The sequence below is a fragment of the Netta rufina genome (assembly GCF_964035555.1).
Source record: "Netta rufina genome assembly, chromosome: 12".
NCBI classification, from domain to species: Eukaryota; Metazoa; Chordata; class Aves; order Anseriformes; family Anatidae; genus Netta; species Netta rufina.
This window is the reverse complement of record NC_140135.1, coordinates 13792164-13812711: the sequence shown is the minus strand read 5'-3', so window position 1 is coordinate 13812711 and position 20548 is coordinate 13792164. Positions and strand designations below refer to the sequence as shown.

At 46.8% G+C, this 20548-nt stretch overlaps 1 protein-coding gene across 1 annotated transcript in view; it reads left to right on the top strand.

The window, feature by feature from the left end:
* Positions 1 to 633: 633 nt before the first annotated feature.
* HS6ST2 (heparan sulfate 6-O-sulfotransferase 2) overlaps positions 634 to 20548 on the top strand; it is a gene marked incomplete at its 5' end in the record, with an annotated part of 129693 nt that continues 109778 nt past the window's right edge. The window contains one exon of the mRNA XM_084294357.1: positions 634 to 1145. Within this exon, the coding sequence (XP_084150483.1) occupies positions 634 to 1145 (512 nt within the window). The remainder of the gene's footprint in view (positions 1146 to 20548) is intronic.

Genomic DNA, 20548 nt, shown 5'->3' with positions numbered 1-20548 from the left:
AAAATAGGAAAGCCAGGATAGGTTGCTCAAGGATAAAAACCATAAAGACATCCCCTCCAAACACATGTAGCTGCTGACATTACTGAAAGTGGACTGCGGGAGCCCTTTGAGAGGAGGAGAAAGGAGGCAGGCCGTTTATTTATTATTATTATTTTTTTTTCTTTTTATGATGGATGAAGGTCTGGGAGAGTGGCATCCCATTATTCTCCGTGCTGGCTGCTGCCGTGCGTTAGGAAATTCAGCTGATAGGGACGGAGGCGGCTGAAGCAACAGGAGAGGGGGAGCTGGGCACAAGCTGGCGGGGGCCGGGGCAGCGCTGGGGTCCCACGGGGGGGGGGAACCGCGCTGCGCGGCGGCGCTGCCCGACCCCCGGTGCGGCGGCGGCGGCGGCACCGCGTGGCCGGGCCCGGGGCGGAGCCGAGCCCGGGGCGGAGCCGTGCCGGGAGTAGGGGGGGGGTCGGAGGCAGCGCGAGGAGTGCCGGGAAGGGCCGGTGGTGGCGGAGGAGGAGGAGGAGGAGGAGGAGGAGGAGGAGGCGGAGGGGCGATGGCGGCGGAGCGCGGCCGGGGCTGCCCCCCGCGGTGGCGGCGGCTGTGAGCGAGCGGCAGCGGCGATGTGCGGCGCGTCCGGCGACGATGGAGGACCGGTCGCACAAGGTGCTGCTGGCGCTGGTGATGCTCTTCCTGTTCGCGGTGATCGTGCTGCAGTACGTGTGCCCCGGCACCGAGTGCCAGCTGCTGCGGCTCCGGGCGCTCAGCCCCGCCGCCGCCGCCGACCCGTACCGGGCGGAGGACGAGACGCCGGCTCGCTTCGTGCCGCGCTTCAATTTCTCCGCCGGCGACCTGCTGCGAAGGGTGGACTTCAACATCAAAGGGGACGACCTGATCGTCTTCCTGCACATCCAGAAGACCGGCGGCACCACCTTCGGCCGCCACCTGGTCCGCAACATCCAGCTGGAGCAGCCCTGCGAGTGCCGCGCCGGGCAGAAGAAGTGCACCTGCCACCGGCCCGGTAAACGGGAGACCTGGCTCTTCTCCCGCTTCTCCACCGGCTGGAGCTGCGGGCTGCACGCCGACTGGACCGAGCTCACCAACTGCGTGCCCTCCGTGGTGGACAGCAAGAAGGAGGTGCGGCTCCGGCCCTCCAGGTGAGCCGAGCCCACCCCCCCCGGGGGGGCGAACAAAGCCTGCCGCCGTCCTAAAGGGCTCTGCGGGCTGCCGGTGGCCGGCCGGAGCTGCGAGCACCTCGCACGGTGCTGCCCGGCCCCGTCCCGGCTGTCCCGGGGCTCCCCGAGTCCTTTGAGCAGCCCCCCTGCACGCCTCGGGCAGCAGCCGGGGGCCCTGGGCTGCCCCGGGGCTTTTCAGCCTCAGTTTGCAGAGAGAAATGCGGGTGTTAGGAGGAACTGGGAGCCTCTGTGTGCTGTTAGGGCTGAAGTTTAGGTTGTGCGGGTGTCAGCCTTGTGAATTAAAGGTTGTGCTTAGGACTGAATATCACCCGCGAATACTGCCGTTGTCCTCCAGCCCTAACCTCGGTTATTTCGGGCTTGCCTTTCTGGATATTAGTGGCACTGCTTTTCTTCATCCCTGCGCTTCCCGTAGAAGTTGCTGACCTAACCTGACCGTAGCTGTCTGCTTGCCTAGAGGCAGCCCCTGCGTTTCCAGAGCCCAGCCGGCTGGTTCTCCGAGCAGCGAGGAGCTCAGCGAGGAGCCCGTGCTCCTGGAGCGCTGCGGTGACAGCACACCTTGGGCTGGAACACACCTCGGAGCTTGTCCGCGGCTGTGCGTGCAGCTGCACCCTGCAGCAGGACAGCTCGGGGTTTCAGCGTCTTTTCACATTGCTTTGCTGGGAAATTAGAAACTAGGGTATCGCGCCTCTCGCGCTGTTAGATTAATGGCAGGTCCCCTTACAATGAGGGTACTGTTATATATCATGCTGTCTGAAGTCAAGTCTAAGCACAGATTCAGTTGAAATAGAGTGCGATTTCTTTATAGAATTCCTTTTATATAGCGTGACACCACACTGCCATCTAGTAGAAAAATGGTTAGCGTCATTATCTTCCTGTAGCCTAGATGAAGCTCTTCATGAGGCTTAGCTATTGTGATTCTCGCTCTTTTGTTTTCCCTACTGCTTTAAAATTTAATTGTCTCGTTTTTGTGGCACTCCATTTGCAAACATCAGGAACTAATTCTTTGCCCTCTGGGCACATTATCTTCCCGGTTTCCCAGGCTGCGTAGTTTATTTTACCTGTCTTGTAAATGCATTGTTTGCCAGCAGAAACGGAAACGCGTAGCGTGACGTCTCTTTTGCTAAACATCTTCAAGTGATCTTTCTTTCTCTCCCCTTAGAGATGGGCCTGGTCTGCAGAATTGTAGCTGTGGGGCACAGATTCCTTTCGCTCCCCAGAGACGCAGGGTCCCCTCTGTGCTCAGGGTTAGTTTTGCCCTCTGGAAAAATGGGAGAGTCCTTGTCCTGGGCCAGCCGCCTTCGGCAGAAGGAAATGCCAGGCTTGGAGAGCTGAGTTTTTGTCTGTGGCTTTTGGCTGATTTCCCCCTCACCCCTTTTGGATTACCAAACATGCTTTTCTGAGTCAAAACAGAACTGATGCATGTACCTTCCCAGGAGCTCACAGCGATGGTTCCTTGTCCAGCAATGCCATGTGTGTCATCACTACCGACTTAGAGAGGTCATGAGGCGTCATGGCTTGAGATGGAAGCTGCAAAGGATGAAAAAGAAGCTGTGATGGTTTTGTGTTAGGTATAGGTCTACTCTATAAAAGCCTGCTTTGAAATCATGTTGCATTTTTAATAACCTAATTACACAGGTTGCTTAGTAGCTACAGTTGTTCTCCCAAATAATGTTTTGACAAGCGATTATTTGGACTGCAACTTCTAAATGTTTAAAAATACAGCAGGAGACGTTCTGAAATGAACAATAGTCCCTTCAAGTCTTCCTACACATTGTAACGTCTCGTGCTTAATTTTATTTTGCGTTCTCGATTTAGCAACATTCAGTTGACAACTAGTTAAGTAGCACCTATTCCTAGTGCCAGTAACAGACGGCCATCTAAGCACTTTCTGGGCAGATAATGACTTCTTTCAGAGTAGTGGTAGGTGTGGGATGAGGGTGTCTGGGCAGAGGAGCCGTGCTGGCTGGCTGGGGCTCTGAGCAGGGCCAGCCTGGCTGTTCCTGTGCTGTGGTCATTGGGGGAAGCCTGAATGGTACTGGCAGGGAGGGAAGGGAAAAACCCCTCTCTGCTTGAATCCTGAGTGAAGGAAGAGGAGGAAGGAGGGGTGCAAGGCCTGGTCCATCGTCAGGGCAGGGAACAGGGTTCAGTCAGGAGCAGAGGACCACAGCTTCCTCACATGAAGCTTGACTAGGCAAGGATGGGAATTCCTATGTTTATAGTCAAGGTGATTAAAAAATAGGCACGTGCTCTAAGGGTGATTTGAATGACTTGGTAGCTTGATAATGCAGTCTGTAGTTAGCACATTTGGGCTGCCTAGCCTTGTTTGGGAATAGCCAAGTGAGAGGTGATTGTTCCAGCAAACTTCTTAGCTTGTGTCTCTGTGTGATTACTTTGCATGGAGGTTTGTGTTGAGGAGCATGGGGAGTCTATTGGTCTCAGGGCTGGTTATATTGGTGATTAGCTGGACCATTCCCTAAGAGCCTCTGCATTTGTTTAAAAGTTGAGCCTTTGTTTAGGAAGTCCAGAAGATGCCCAGTCTGGGATCTCTGAGGCTCAGCACCAGGTACCCAAGCATCACCATGATATGATGTGATGGGATCAGCCTTGGGGCTGTGCCTGTGAGGAATCTAGTTGCCTGGGGCATTCCTTCTTCAGCCTCTGCTCTTAAGCTCAACAGTAGTCTGCTTGTGTTTTGTTTAGGAACTGCAGGGTTGAAGGGTACATTGCTGCTCTGGGGTAGAAGTACTCAGGGTGGTTGTTCGTGATATTTTTTTTCTTCTGGATTTAACACAATGGTACTTTCCTGTCTCTAAGCATGTAGATTCCACAGATTTGCTTTTCTTTTTAGTGGTGCCTGTGCTGTTTAATATGAAGTAAGTAGGTAAACAGAGCTCCCTTTTTTTCCTTCAGGCCTCCCTTGCCGTAGAGGAACATAAGTCTGTGTGTGTGTGGGGAGAGGGATTTTTTTTTTTCCCTCCCCTATCCCATCAGGGTGCATATTCTGGCTGCCTCCTTCCTGCTCGTTGCCTGTTCCATCAGTGCTGAAGGCTGTTCACCTCTTCCTCGTCCTCCTGGCTGCCTCTCCTTGCAGCTGGCTTTGCCTCTAGCTGATGGGGGTGGTAATGGAGCAGAAGCACTGCAACCTCCGGAAATCTTGGGAAGGGGGAAGGTACAGGCGGGGCTGATGCTTTGGGCTCTCTGAATTTGCTGCCTGGGAGGTTGGTGGAGTGGGCTGATGGTGGTGGCAGAAAGGAGTGGGTTGTCTCAGCCGCTTGGCATCAGTGGTGAGAAAGGAGAAATGTGCCTTTTCCTAGTCAGGAGTGACTGACTTGGGTCACTTGATTGATTGTGGAAGCCTCAAAGCTTTTGGCACGCCAAGCTGAAGCAGCATCCAAAGTAACTGTGCGTGAGAGCATCACACAACAGATTTCACTCAGCTCTGGCTAATTATTATGGGAGGTATCTACCAAACTTGTCTAAAGCAATAAATCCAATGGCACCGTTGTAAGAAACAAAAGGGCTTGGGGTTAGGCTGGCAAATGTAACGAGACATAGGGGCAAATACCGATACCTGCACTCTTAAGTGGTGTCGTGGCTTCATACCCTCATCGGGTGAGAGATGTGGCTGTGGGCGAAGGTCAGGCTAACTCAGTGTCCCTCCTGGCTGGTGTTGAAGGAAAGAGATTCTTTCTGTTAGGAGGGGAGCAAACTTGCAGAAGCCTGGAGCCAGGAAGTCTGTGACTGGAAGAAATGCTACACTGCTGGTAGAAGCCTGTTGGACCAGGAGCAGGGATGCAAGTCACTGGTTTTTGTTTTTTGGGAAGCCTGACACTTGCACCGTGTCGTTGTGATGCATGGCAAAAACCCCTGGCAGCGTGTGGATGTTCTTGCCCTGTCCCCTGATGTTAGTTAAACTCTTCCAAATTATATCTTATGAAAATCTAAAGAAAAGATGCATTCAAACATTTTCCAGCACACGGGAAGCGTTTACTGTGTCTGCCTCCTTTGGCTGAGCAGATTAATCCCCGTGTTCTTGGGAATGCGGTGGGATTTGCATTAGCAGAAATTGTTCTGGGGGTTTTGCAGTTTAGGGAGAGGCTCGCTCAACAGCGGCTGCTGGACAGCTGCGCGAGGGATTGAGCTCCACAGTGAGCCCCACCAGCTCACCTGTACTGGTGCTAACCCACGTAGGATCTGGGAAATAGTTAAGCCTCGCAAATTGGTGCGATATCTCCTCATCCTATGAGGGGTTTAGTAAAGTCCCAAGGTGCTCTGACGCATGGGGCTGATGATAATGACCAGCTTCCTTCCAGCTTTGGCAGGAGGTAGACAATCTAAAACCTCTGGATGCTGATGGAGCAGAAACTCTTTCCAAGGATGCGCCTTCCAGCCAGAGAGCAGTAAAACCCCTGCTTGCTGGTGCTTGCTCTGTGCCAGGGCTGGCTTCTTACCGCTGCTTTTCTTGTGGGGCCAGCTGAGCTTTCCTCCTGCCCGGTGGCACTCCTCTGTCTGGTTATTTGTGAATTAGACGATTTGGTGGTTATCGCCTATCCACAGAATTGGCGGTTGAAAGGCTGGAAATAAAGAAAAGGAGATGGGCTGGATGCGAGGTGCGAGGGTCCTGCAGAAAACAGCGTGCAGGGGAGCACGCCTGCCCTTGAAACACTCCTGGGTGAGACTTGCAGGAAACCTCTGCAGCAGTTGTAACAGCACAGAAATAACCACGCAGTCATGGCAGTGCCGTGAGGCCTGGGTGATGCCTTGACTTGGTTTATCAGTGGGGATCCTGAATGACCTGGCTTGCTTTGCTTTGGAGCCACGAGAGAGATGCTGAAGGCGCAGCGGGCATCACCTGGTGACCTGCTAACGTGCTGCTGTGGCTGCTGCTTTCCCTTTTGTCACCTGGGCAGAGATGAGCTGGGTCTGGTTTTGTGGTGTTGGGATCAGCAGCCTGGCCAAAAAGGGGCCTGGAGGGAAGGTCAGGAGATTGCTTCTATAAGTAAGTCATTTCTTAGCCTAATCCTCTTGCAGGGCGCTGTCTTGAAGGTCCTGATCGTGAACTTAAACTCAGTTTTTTTAAGTTTGGATGGTAGGACCTAGCTCTCTACATTGATACTGCTGGTTTTGCAGATAGTGTACTTCTTAAAGGCCATCTTAAAAGGATTAAAAAAAAAATCATTTTCCCTATTAGGTCTCTTCATTACTGCTGTAAATCTTTATTAAAGTGCAAATTGACTTTTTGTTATTTAAAAGTATGTTTCCTACTGTCTTTTAACTTTAGAAAATGTGTGTGTGGGTAGAGAGTTGATGTTATTTAATACACAAATAAATGCCAGTGATTGCAGCAGAACAAGAGGCAAGGCAGAGATGCTCTTCCCTGCATTGTTTGTTCCGTTTGTTATCCAGGTCAGTCCTCCCTAAAGAGCAGAGTGGGAATGTGAACACCATGGCGCGGTGCTGTTGTACTAAGACACACGAACGCTTCTCGTTGAAAAGGTGCCTTTCTGCTAATTTTTCTGGGAATTTATAAATATTAAAAGGAAACTATAAATACATGCTTCAACTGTATTAAAATAGACATGGATTGTGCCATGTGATTCCTCTTCATAACTTGATAACCTTTAATAAAGGTTATCAAAGGCACTTTGAAGTCGAGCATCACCAATAGGTTATTTATTTTTATTAAAAGACAGATTTTAAAGTTTAACAAGTTGAACATTGGTTCTGAGGTATATTAACTGAAATTAATTTGTCCCTCATTTATTTAATCTGAATTGTCAGGAATCATGTTCTCTACTGATGTAAATGTCGGCAAAAAGGACTTATTAGTAGACTTGATTGCTTTTTAAATTTAACTAGCAGAGATGCACTGGCATGCCTAAGAGAATTGGTCTGTTTCTTGTGAACAGTTCAGTGCCTAATGAATCACTTCAATGTACTTTTCTGAAGGAAAGCAGAGCAATTTAAATGTGCAATGCATTGATTTACCTCAAATGGATTAGGCCTCTGTGTGCAATCCTTTGCATTAATTTACTTTCTCCACAACCATAATAATAAAGGTAGCATTTCTGTACGGTATCAGCCCAAATTAGCTTGCATAACTTGCTAGAAAGCAAAATAATAATATGTAGTTGAATACTAACTGCAGGAAAGGGTCTTTCTGAGATCGCGTGGGTATTCAGCAGTGCTGTCCCAGCTCTGGAGCGGCCGGCTGCATGTGTGCCCCCTGCAAGTGCTGATCCAGCATAGTGATGAGAAAGAGGTCTTTGCAAAGCACTGATGATTTTCTAACCTTCTTATAGGGAACAAACTAGCAGTAATTTGGTGCAATTGTAATTTTTTGTGTGTATGTGTGGTCAGGTCTGTGGCTTTGTTGTTCTCTTGTTTGGTTTTGTTTTAGATAACTGTGGAAGTGGTACAAAAAGCTGTGGCTCCACTAGGTCTGAGTGCATTTTCTTTCTGTAGTCACTTCTCTGTCCCCTTCCCCCTCCCTGCAGCATCGGATATGTGCGGTGACAGCCTTGTCCTCCCTGAACAGCCCGGGGCCTGGCTGCAGACCTGCGGGCAGCTCCTCATTTCCACCCATAGCCGCAGAAATGGCGGCTGCTTTGTCTGCGCTGCGGGGACCGCTGGGGCTGAGGAGCCCTCCCGGCTCAGCCTTTTTTGGAACTGCCCATGCACGCTCTGTACTGGAGAGGATTAATTTCCTCCCGCTTCTCATCACGGGGCTGTCGCCTGCTCCCTCCCTTCTTCGCTCTCTGGCTGCGTCTGCGAAGCTGGCGAGGACAGAGGTGCGGGATGGCGCTCGGACGGGTGGGCTTCGGAGTGGAAGGAGGAGGGTCACCAGCAAGGCCCGCGCCGCTCCTGCCCTCTTCCTCCTCCTCCTCGACCTGCGAGCAAGCGTGGTTTGCTGTTCGTGATTGATTTGCTGATGCTGGCCACTGTACAGTGTGTTCTGGGATTAATAGGGTAGCACCGAATTATTCAGGCATTATTGAAATGAATCACAGTTGAGATGAGTAATAAGTAGCAGACTTTTGTATTTATGAATAATTAACACAGTAAAGTTTTTCTTAAACAGCCATGAAGAAATGATTTAATTTCTACTGTGAACACTCTGTAAAATTAATGGAAGATAATTGCGTTTGCTAATGTGAGACTAAGAAGCCAAAGCAGTATATATATATTTTTGCATTTAAGTTCATACTGCAGATGTAAACATTAAAAGTATAATTTTCTTTCAATACATTCGCACTGGGTAGGACCTGTGTTTAACATCCAGTGTATGGTTTTTGTTTGTTTCAAAATAAAAAGTCTGGTAAACACTTAACTTGCTTGCTGTTTCCATACACTTACGTGTTTCTGGGTGGGTAGTGTGTATAAGCCTGTAACAAGATGATGTTTTTGAATGAGTGATGATTAGGATTAGCTTTCTTTTCTTCCCTGACTCCAGCCTTCTTCCTCAGCCATTCATGCTTTTAAAGACAGAATCCGTTTAAGATATTGCTTGTATACAGCTTTGAGTGAAATCTCTTTTTTTTTTTTTTCCAAGACTGAATAAATCATTAGTATTTAGAGAACCTGTAAGTCCTAAGATCCATTAGGGGTGAGACTCATCACATTGCTTCTTGGTTCTCAGCTGCTTCTGCAACTGTGGAGGAGCCAAACTTTGATGTCATATAACTAAACATATGCAGCTATGAGAGAGAGAATCTTGCAGCATTAAACGATTTTGCGCATTTCCATAAAAGCATGAAGATAGCAATGCCTTTCATGAGATCCTTGTAGCAAATGCTCCTAATTTTCCATAATCAAAAGGGCTGTGAAGTTTTGATGTTCTTAGAGGTCCAACTAGCCGGAAGATCAATTCTTCCTTTATTCCATTTTGTGCCGGATAAGTTAAAACACTGCTGCTCCTAGCAGTGGGAATCTGCTCTTTGAAACTGTAATTTGAACTGTGGGATCCTTCAGCAAACACCCAAATAAAGCGAGTAAAGCACTCTTTGGGACTATTTTCTCCAAGCTTCCTTGTCTTCAGAGTGAAGCAGCTGTTTTAACCCTCTGAGAAGGAAAGCAAAGTTTCTCTGGTTAAATGCAGAGAAGTTGCTTCTGAGAGTTCCTTTTTCAGGTTAACTGAGGGGAGAGAATCCTTAAGCAGGTCTAGGTGAGGTTAATCTAATCTGTGTGATACCTAAAACTCCTCTGCGTAAGAAACTAAGACTTAGGTGGAAGTGCTTAAAACATTGCCTTCTGTTTGCTTCCTCACACTCTCTGTTCGCCCATGGAAAGCTACTCTCTGGAGCAATCCTCAACTAATCTGGGTTTGTTTTCTTTCTTTTGAGTTGAGAAAAAGTTACTGGGAATGTGCTTGTGTCCCACTTGAGCAAAAATTACCGGGTAATACGTCTCTAATTTCCTTCGGCAAGCAGCTACCTCATTCTGACGTGGAAGATGCTACGGGGCTGGTGCTGAGGACTTCAGTGGGGTGGCTGTGGGCGGAGGTGCCTGCCTGTGCAGCGCTCCCAAAAAGCAGCAGGCGTCGTTCCTCCTTCAGCCAGTGTCGCCAACTGCGGGTAGGGAGGAAGATGTCTGCACGGCTTCTGCGTTTCACAGAGCTGTTTGTTTTTCTGTGGGGGTGTTGGATCTAATCAGTGTAGTGGTAGCACAGAGAAGTAAGACAAAAGTGCTCAAGGAAATGTCAGACGCAACAGGATGCGTCTGCCTGATGGTAGCTGAGTGACTTGCAAAAACATAAATGGCATAAATTAGGCTTTAACTCTGTCATTTCTAGTATGCTGCAAGTCAGTTGCCGGTACAGCAAGGAGTATTTGTTTGCATGGCCTACTCATTATGTTTTCTGTTTTCCTAGTCAAGCATCTTTAGCTGAAACTTCATTAGTTTTTTGAATTTTGGTGACTTCAAATAACTTTAGGTTGATAAAATGTGGAGTATAGTTTTGGCTTTCAAATAAAACTGTCTTAAAGGGCAGTTGTTTGGCTTTTTGGAGGGAGGTACTGCTGGGGTCTGTCTACTTGGCTCTGGTCTGTGTGGCAGAAAAGTGGAGGATAAACAAGTCACTGGGATGGAAGAAGCCAGGACTGTACAGCTGGCTCTGTTCCTGAGCTGGGGTGAATCCTGCCTCCATCGCCAGACCTGTCCTCCTCCTCTCAGCCTCTGGCTTGTCAGCTTAATTCAGCTCTTTGAATCAGGATTTCTGTGTGTATGTAGCATGAAGGATCTTTGATTTCATGGCCTGGTTTACCCCCAGTGAAAGAAAGAGGAAAGCTTGCTGACCACATAGCTGCTGGCATGTGGTCATGCCAGAACTCTTGCATCTTCTGTAATTTTTCATTCATGTTCATGGATGAAGCAGTTTCAGACTGTACTCTTTGGAAAGAACAACTTGGAAAAATCAGAAGCCCAGTAGACTTGCCCTAAGTATGTCCTAAAGGTGTGTCTGTGAGGCCAGTGCTCTGGCTCACAGAAGAGTGTAGTGAGAAGAGCTAGGACCCGTTGCTAAATAGGAGACACTGGGTATGTAACACCAGATGTCCTGACCAAAGCCATCAGGACTGCAGCGTTGGTGCTCTGCTTTAAGCTTACGTTGTCTGCTCACAGCGTGGGCCACAGCCCCTCAGAGCAGGTATTCCATTTTCTTCTCTCTTGAACAGTGTTCATTTGCAAATATATCCTATAGAGCCATTTAAACCAGTCCTACTTCTGGAACAGATGACAGACCCTAGGTGAGTCCATCTTCCTGAGTATAACATGCATTTTGCCAAGTATAGTTATAAATGCCTTTTTTTCCTTATTCTCATTTCCAGAGGAGAGGAAAGGCAGAGAGAACAAATGAAAAGAGTAGCTGCACCTGCAGCTGCTTCTCCTGAGAAGTTGGCTTGCTTTCCATTCTGCTAGCTGCATTTTGGATGTCAGCAGTGTTGTGGGCTGGAATATGATCACTCTCAGAATTTTATGGATAGAGGCAACTTCCTTCCTGCTTTAGATTTATGGGGTAGTGCTGAGATTCAGCTAGTAATACCTGCTGGATTTTGGAGGCTGCAGCTTGTTAGCAGTGACGTAGGACGGCTGAAGAACAGGGCTATGACTAGGGATGAATTTAAACTGGGGAATAGTTCTGCAGGCTGTCTTACTACCCAGTGTTTTCCAAGATATTCAACGTGCTACCACATGCAAGAAGGAATAGCAGTTTTTCTAGAAGTACAGTCATCACAAAATGTTGTACAGCAAATGCTTGAGCGCTCTTCTGTTTGGATTACTGAGTTCCTTTGTAACTTGCAAGGACAAAAGAGTGTGAATAACTACTCTTGTCTGTGAGCTTGGCTTACCGTGTTTGTTGGACCCGAGTTTGGTACAGTACAGCTTTCGGAAAAATTCACCCTTAATCTTTTTTATTTATTTGTTTATTGGGACGTTTAACTCATGCACATAACCGAGAATAGTGCTGATATTTCTGGAGAAGGATTTTGGAAGGAGGTTGCGCATCAGTAGGTTTAAGATGCCCACAAACCATATCTTGTCAAGCCTGAACACTACGGTGCGAACAAAAGTGCTTAAATATATTGCTTAAGCAGATACTTAGCTTAAATGTACTGCTAAAGGCTTTGCGGAATAGGGGTCAGTATAATGGCATGAGCACCTCTTGCTGCCATGGGGTGCTGAAGTTTCCTGCTCTGGAGAGTTAAGATTTCCCTGTGTTGTGGATGTCTTTGTTCTGGTTCTCCTTTGAGATGCTAGCTTTCCCTGCTGTAATTCTCCTTTTCCTATAACTTCAGCTGCGTGCTTACCAGGAGGAGCAGTGTGTGTAGGGTCTAGATTTGCTGAGACAAGTGAAAATTGAGGTTCCCTGTTACAAGGCCCAAAGATGTAGAGAGCAGCTTGGGTAAGCCGATGCATCCATGTGATGGTGTCTGTCCTGACTAGCATGTCACGTTTGGGCTGGGGACCTGGAAATCCAGAAGCAGCAGCTGCTCCAGGCTCTGCATAACGTCCAAGCCCCTGCAGGCAAAGGCTGTGGTAGCAGATGCCTTTCCTGGGTGGGCTTGATTTGGATTTTCAGGAGGATGTGAGTTTTAGATGACTTCCGACTTCTATGATTCATCCATTCTATGATTTTCCACCAGCATGTGGGAGAGCAGATCCAAAAGGCCAGCTCCATCTGAGCTGAATCCAGACCTTGTGTCAGCCAATCCCTTCTATAAAATCAGTCAGTGTATCAGGCAGCACAGAGGTAAAAAGCTAGAAAGGACTTGAGAATAGCTGAGCTCATGGAGAGATAAAAATTTCTCAGAGCCCGGATTATGGAAAGATCCAGTTATTTGTAAAATATATAAGCAGATTCTGTGTCTCAGCCCCAGCGGCTCAGCAGCGGTTCTGGAGGATTTGGAGGCAGCGCCTGCTGCCTGTTTGGCCCTTCCTGCTGCTGCTGCTGCCACAGGCAGGGCTGCAGTCTGGGCATCGAGGTTTCAGGCTGACAACAGCTTCTGTATTAAATGCTGCACATTAACTGCACTTTGGAAACTGCCACTGTATTTAAGGAATCTAAGGTTCTCTTGTTTCTTGTCCGAAGGTTTACATTTGCTTTTTCTGTCATGCTATGTTACTTTCTTGGAAAGAGCAGGACAGTTTTGCTTCTGCTTTTCCCATCTGTCACCTGAAGTCATGGTTTCCTTAGGGTGAATTGATTCCTGCAATAAACCTGTGTATTCAGGAAAGAGTAATGGGTATGAAGTACAGTATCATCCTTCACTTTCTCCCTTACAGTAAAAATATTTAATGTCCTATATAAAGTTACATCAGGATAAGTGAAATTCAGATCTCTTTACTCTTGTGATTAAAAGATCTTTTTAAGGATATTTATATATCTTTTGATACATGTTAGAATTCTAGTACTTGTGCTCATTGCTTATAATGGAAGTCAGGTTGATTAAAACCTGGGATCTGACATCTTGTGATGATTGATACTCCAGCTGAAATCTGATCATCAAAAGAAACTAAAACAGTTTGTGGAACAAGGAGCTCTGTGAGCAGCAAGCATTACAAAGCTGCTTTCCTGTAAGTTTTACCCCCACAGGTTCAGCTTACTTAGATCATGTTTTCTTATCGAGGGCAGCCTTGGGGTGGGCACCTCATCTCACTGCAGACCTTGCTGAGGCATGTGTGTAGGGACAGAGAGGGCACACGGGATAGTGAGCAGTGCAGAGATGTTCCCTGATGTTAGGAGCCCAGGCTTTGGGCCAACATGTCTCTGGGCTTTCACCAGTGCACGAGGTGGTCCATTTGTATCTTTGTGCGTGACATCTTGTGCGGCAGGTTGTTAAAAACAGACTTTGTATTTCATCAGGTGCTTTTTATAATTGTTCTTTGTCCCTAGCAAGCTATGTGGTGTTAGGCATCAAGTAAGCGGTGTCCCTCCAAACACAGGGCAGGTAGAAGTCATTGCTCTCACGAGCACTTGCAGATGGCTTGCCTAACTAGGACCACATCTTTTACAATGCAGCTAATTGTTTCAGTTTTGGCAGGGGACTGACTTAATTTACAGTGAAAAAGGAAAGTGGGCATCTGGGATGTGAAATAAAGGCAGCAATTGCAGTTCGGGGCTGCTGGAAGTCATTGCCTTTTGGTGTTTGTGGGAGTTTGCTTTGCTCCGTGTTGTGGGACTTGAGAGATGCACTTTCTTTTGGAAGCAGATCCTGGTAGGATTATAGATGCTGAATAGCACGTTGTGGTCCAAGGGCATGACCTGTGCTAGAGCAAGTGGTTCTGAACCGTACTGTGCGCTAGCTGGTGGGAGTGAGTTTGCAGTGTTCGTAGAAGGGGGAACGGAACAAAGGCTGCTTAGCTCACGTGGACAACATCCTTCTACTTTACAAGGTGTTTTTCATCTTTGAGTAGCTGAGATGAAACATTCCTTTCTGTTAAGAACAAAAGTAAAAGCTTTTGCTTAACGCAGGTACCAGGGCTGGGCTGTGCTGCAGCCACTTATTGCATCTCTTGGCTTTGATCCTTGGCTGCGGTGTAGGAGTGCACAACACAGCTCAGGAAGGTGTGGTGGTGGTTTCAAGTGCTTGGCTTAGACTGACGCCTGTGTCCCTGGCCCAGGGTAAGCAAAGATCATTGCAGGCTGCAGGCGGCCAGTGAGCTCTTGGAACACCTACAGCAGCCACGTCCCCTGTTGAGCACACCTTTCCCACCATGCATGCCCCACAGGCAGGGAGATGGAAGGAAAAAATGCTGGAATGAATGTTAAAAGGCTGTCTATTCCTTTACTTTTTTTTTTTTTTTTTTGAAGGTTGGGATTCTCTTACTGGTGTTTATGTTCAGCATGGTTTTTCTGTTAAACAAGTGCAGCCTGTTTGCAAGCTCCACTGCTCTTTGGGCTGAGAGCAGGGTGAGTATCTGCCTCATAGAGATTTTGTGGTAAATTTTGTTGCTGCTGTACTTGAATGCTAACCTGAGGGACTTTTTCCCCTTCTCTCTGTAAACAATTTTTTTTTTTTTCCTTAATGGAAAATTTCAGCTTGTCTTCCACTTAACCACAGTTCAGGCTTTTCCTGGAAAACTGAATGAATCAGTAACACTTCCCTCCTTTGCTTCTTATGTGCTTAGCTGATTGTATTGTCTGCAGGTTCTGATTGTCTAAAGCCTTTCTTCTGTCCCTGCCAAAGTGGCATTGTTCTCTTGACAACAAAGGATAGCCAGGATCACTCACAGATGGCACAGCACCTTCTCCAAACCTTCCACAGGTCGTGCCTCTCCCTTCATGGCTGTATTCCCCTAAAACTTTAGAGCTGGGAAATCATAGAGTTAGGAGGAGGACGAAGCTGAACGAGGGCTCTGGGTGCTGGGGGATTACTCTTTCCCATCCTGGGAGCACGGCTGAGGGGTAGGTGGATCTCCAGATGGGTGCAGGTCTGGCTGTGCTGCAGCACTTGTGGTGTGCATCTGCCCACACCTCTTCCAGTGTCCTGCCGAATGTACGAGGGTGTTTGGTGCTGCGGGCTTGCTGCGACTGATGTTACCTGGGGTTGAGGCTTTCTGCATTTCTCAGAGCTTAGGGTTTCCCCTCAGTGCCTGGCCTTGTGCATCCCTTCCTTACAGAGTGCCAGAAAAGGCAACAAACTCTGTACGGTGAGTGCAGCGTCATAACATGGGGCAAAGGCGTTTGGCTCAAAGGAGGGCAGGGATAAAAATCCAATGGCATCTTCCTATTTCCCATTTGGTGACAGGCAGCACTCATCCACAGCAGTCAGATAGCAAGTGAGCCAAGCAGCTTTGAGAGACTACCAGTCACTCTCCTGCATGGTTCCCAGCACTGTCCTAGAGGTTTGTTCTTGATCGTTTCACCTTTCGTGTAGACTTGATGGTCTCTGGATTGATGTCTTGAAGCATGAGTTTAAAAATCAAATAGCAAATGACTAAATGGATGTTATTGCACTAGGCATTATATTACAGAAGTCACCGTGGTTAAGTGGAGTACCTCTGGAATCCCGTTTTTATCAAGACGTTTATGTTCCCCTCTAATTTTTGTGGAGAGTCGTTTAGATGTTTTCCAGATTAGAGCATAATGGAACTGTTAGCTATAAATGTTCAGAGGAATCTATTACACATGGTGATTTAGTGGTTAGTCACAATTACTTGGGAGCTACAGTGTCAAATTTAACACCAACCTTCAAAGCCACGTATTGTGAAAGCCGGTCATCCTTCCTGCGAGATGCTCCTCCAGTGTCCCAGCGGAGATAAAGACCTTTTGCCGTTCAGCATTTTGTACAGCGTGATACCAAAGCAATTTGGAGGGGACAGGGGGATGCTGGAGAACTGACTCTGTCAAAGACAAACCAGCAGGCAGTTTTTCCAGTTTAGCCTTTTTCTTTCTTCTTAATTAAAATCCATAAGATTTCTAGGTGATAGTCTGCAATCGGAAAGACCTTGATTTGGCTTTAAAAAAAAAAATGAAGCAGAGTAAGGAGCAACTTTTGTATAAGAGAAGTAACACCAGACATTTTCATTCACCGTAGCTATATATAGACACCTGCTTTAACCACAGCCTGCAAGAGGAAGTTGTTGCCTCAGTTTAGCTTTCAAAATGCCACGTTTTCCCCCAGATTACTGCCTGCTTGTTGCAGTTGGCTTCCCAGCAAGAAGTGTGAGCAGAAATGTGTGGGAGCTTGAGCTGAGTCTTCTCTGTCCTTGTCCCGGCGTGGAAATTTTCTCTGAATGGAGTGACCTGCTCCTTACTGGAGGCTTTGTGACCTGCAGGGGTGTGTGTTCCCTTGCTCTCAGTCTGCGAGTTAAAAGTGAGTTCGTCTGCAGACTTTTGTAGCATCACGTGATTTAAACCCAGGGTGAAGGCTGTCGAAATGAAATACCTAAACCTGAGATTTAGGGGATGAGCAAGTAAATCCCATTAAACTTGTGTGTCTTAGAGTCTCTGAACAAAATTTGGATTAACGGGCAAGCTCATGCAGTTAGGCATCCCAAAGCTCATCAGTCAGCTTCATTTTCAGGGCACATATGTTTCTGCAGCAATTGGTGCTAGAGATGCCTGCGGGATACTTGAACACGTTTTGCTGTAAATATTTTATTAGCAATGACTTAATATGCTTTAAAAAGAACTTTAGTTGGGATTGTTAAGACTTGGCCTTGGTCTGGAATTCCTTCTTGATATCTGGAGGAGCTATTGAAGTTCTGGGTTTGTAGAGACTTGAAAGGGTCAGTGCCCTGATCAATAGCTGAATTTACCGGTAAAGCTTTGTAAAGCATCTGGGATTTCTTAGCTAATTGAGATCAGATCCCCCTTCTTCTTACCAGCTGCCTAGAAATGTGAAGAGTTGATAAACAAAACTGTGTAACACACGTTGTCCAACTCTTCCATTTTCTTTGGTTTCGAAAGTTGCTCTGAGGGCTCTTTTCATTCGGGAGCACAGGGTAAGTTCTTAGAAGGAGGTAACATTAGAGGCCCTTGCTTTTGCATTGAAATTTAAGGTTTCTGGGACCTGTAGCATGGTAACAAGGTTGCCAGGAATCTGAACTACCTGGGGAAGGAGTTTGTGCATTCAGCAGCACGTTCTTGGGCTTGCTCCTGGAGATGTCGAAGTACACTGACAAGGTCTAAGGGGATGCTATGACTTGCCTACACTGGAAGCAAATCCTGCAGCTCTGCTGTGGATCTGGCACTGATCTGAAAAGCCTCATTGCCTCCAGTCTGAGCAGAACAGGTCTTCACCTGTCTGCTTTGCTGATGTTTTCGAGCCTGGTGCTGGCCGGGGTAGGGGCAGGAGAGGAAGCAATAGGTTGCCTGTCCTCTGTGCTCTGGGAGACTGTGGGGTTTCATCTTGGCTGGCCTCTGGCACTGTTCTCCAGTGGCAGCACAGCAGAAATCTACTCTCCCTATCAGATACATGATGCTTTCATGGCCAGCTCATGCCTCCCAGAGACAAAGGTGCTCATCCTGCAGTGCAGGAGCGAGAAGTCCAGCTCCCTGGAGAGGCGGCCTTCCAGGGAAGGAAATAATTTGTGCCCCACGCCGGCTTCATCTTGAAGAGCAGGATCCAGCTAGCTTTAACGATAAGAGCTGAGGTTTTGCAACATCAGCTGTTTTCTATGCAGTTAATGCTGGGACCACAAAACTCATGAGAGCAGTGTGATGGGATGAGAGGTTAAAAGCCAGAGTGATACATTACAGAGTGCTCCAGTCTTAGGAAGAAGCGTTGCTGCATCCTCCTTAAACGCTCATAATTAGTAATTCCTGCTCTGTGCTGGCTCTGCAGAGTGCTGTGCTGGGACAGCAAGCCTCCAAACAGTACCTGGCTTGGGTCAGTTAAACAAGCACACAGCTTTTCACATTCTTCATTTTTAGAACCAGATTCCCATGTCTTTCTTTAAATATTATCATTAGCAATTTGCTGGGTTTCATTTCGGTGATGGGAGATCGTTTTGTGATCTCTGAAGCATTGTGTAATGCAGCAATGGCGTGGCAGTACATAAATGCTTTCTAAGTGTGTTTTTAAAACTTTTCTTTTAAACTAATTCCTTTTGGCAACTTAACTGAACATATGTATCATTGCTAACATTTTCTTAACATCAAATCTGGTACCTACGGTTCTTTTATTGTTGCTTTTAAAGGACCAATTTCTGCCTTTTTTTTTTTTTTTTTTCCTCCAGTAGACTGTGTTCATTCTGCTCTCGTGACATTTTTCTGGTTTAATTGCTTTATAGCATTGCATTGCATTCTGCTTTCACTTTTTAACAGGCAATTGTATCATGGTGGAAGAGAGGGGATTTCACTGTGGATTTGGAGGCAGAGATTTGGTCCATTGCGGCTTTTATTTCATGAGGAAAGTGGTTGGGAAGGGATTGCCTTGGCTGGAGGGAGGCTGGTGCCCTCTTCTGTGCCCCTGGGCTTTGCATGGCAAGTTAACCTGGCACTAGCCCTGCAGTAACGTGGATATAAGCAAGATTGATTTAAAGGTTAGAAATTCCTTCTTTGCAGTAGATAGGGATTCACTTCCTGCCTTTACTCCCCACGTATGAAAGGTTACATACAGCTTCCCTAGTGATGTTTGCACTGGTTGTACTGGGAAACTCATGAAACCGGACAGAATTGTTGCTTACACTTTTGCCAAGGTCTTATCCAGAGTCCTGTTTAAAACACCCATTTTTGTTAGTAGATGAACTCTAAAGCTCTGCCCAGTTACAATTTATAAATAGCTGTTGATATAGGAGTCCAGCCTGTATAAATGCTGTAATGTCTTGTCTGTGATGGTTCCTGCACTTAGTATTTTAGGGATCTTAGGGTATGGCACAGACTACTATTGATTGCTTCTTATAGGTGCCTGTAGTTAACGTACAACAGGAAAGTACAACTTATATTGTGGGCACTTATAAATATCTCAGAGTTTCTGAGGAACCTGGGAAGGCACAGGCGAGGACCCTCAGCATGGGGCTGCGTCCTCAGGTTGCCCCAGTGCCTGGCATAGGGAGGGCACAGCCAAAACTGAGCAGGAAAGCAAAGCAAGTTGCACTTCTGCATAATAACTCGGTCTCATCCTGACACCTGCTCAGGCATTGTCACTTTAAGGTCACATTGCTGGCAATGTGGTGCACTGTATGTGTGCATCTTTCCTTTACCCTTTTGAAATGCATGCTGCACAGTCTTGGAATTCAACTTAATCAGAGGCAGGAATGTTTATACCAAGATTGGCTGATGTATTTATTTTACTAGGATTAATTTATAAACTCTGTCTCTACCCAGAGAAGTTTGATTAGCATTATAAGTCCAACGTGCAGTGGATGTTGAAGAAACTTAATCAAAATGAAACAAAACAAAACAAAACAAAAAACAACAACAACATACCAAAAAACAGAAAACACTGGGAAATTTGAGAGAGAATTCTGGACTAAATTGCAAGACTGGCTGTGGTCTGGGATGGTATGAAGTTTTGTAAGGTCATTTCCCCTGGGAAGGTGGGATGAGATGAACCTAGCCTATTTGCCCATTTTGGACTTATTTTGTTATTTATACTGGTATTCAAAACATTCTTGACAGCATCTGCACATCTTAATGGTTTAGAGGTGGTAGCAATAACAGTATTTTTAAAAAAATATGTGCACACAAAACCCACATAAATTTAGTTGCTGAACTACAAGGTATTTCATTCCCTAATATGACCTGTGGAAATAATAATGGAAATCCCCCTGAGTAGCTATGATTGCAGTTTTTCATCTGTGATGCACAAGATCTTCAGCAAACATTAGGACCTGACTGCTGAAACAGTACCCATGTGAACATGCATCTGGCCTGGAAGTTAGTTTTTCATCTCAGCCTTGATCAAGCTCCCAGTGGCTATTCTGCAGACATTAGCAGAGTTGCTGTTTGCAGTATTTGCTTCTAAAAAGTTCTGAGTACTGTTTTTTTCATCCAAAGGAAGATGCATGGCTTAGGGGAGAAAGGGAGCTCTTTTCCTGAAGGCTGGTGCCCAGTATTGATAAAATTTGTTATTGAAATTGATTGTGACTGCAGGCCTGCTCGAAGCCAGAGCTGTTTTTATAGAATAAGAAATGTGTTTTTCTTCTGTGTTACTACTGGAAGAGCATTGCTTGTTGCAGCTGTCTGTAGGATTTCAGAGCAATTGTGGAAGGTACTGGCTTGATTTCTTTTTGTTTGCTTTCCCAGCTGTTCCCCACTACATGCTAAATGGGCCCTGTAACCTAAGGGAACACAGCAATGGATGAAAGAAAGTGGCTGGAGGGGGAAAGGAAGAAGTGAGGAAATGTTTCAGGATGCACCTGAAGCGAATGATATCGCTGAGTGGTGAGGTGGCAGGTGGCCATCTGCTCACTACCTG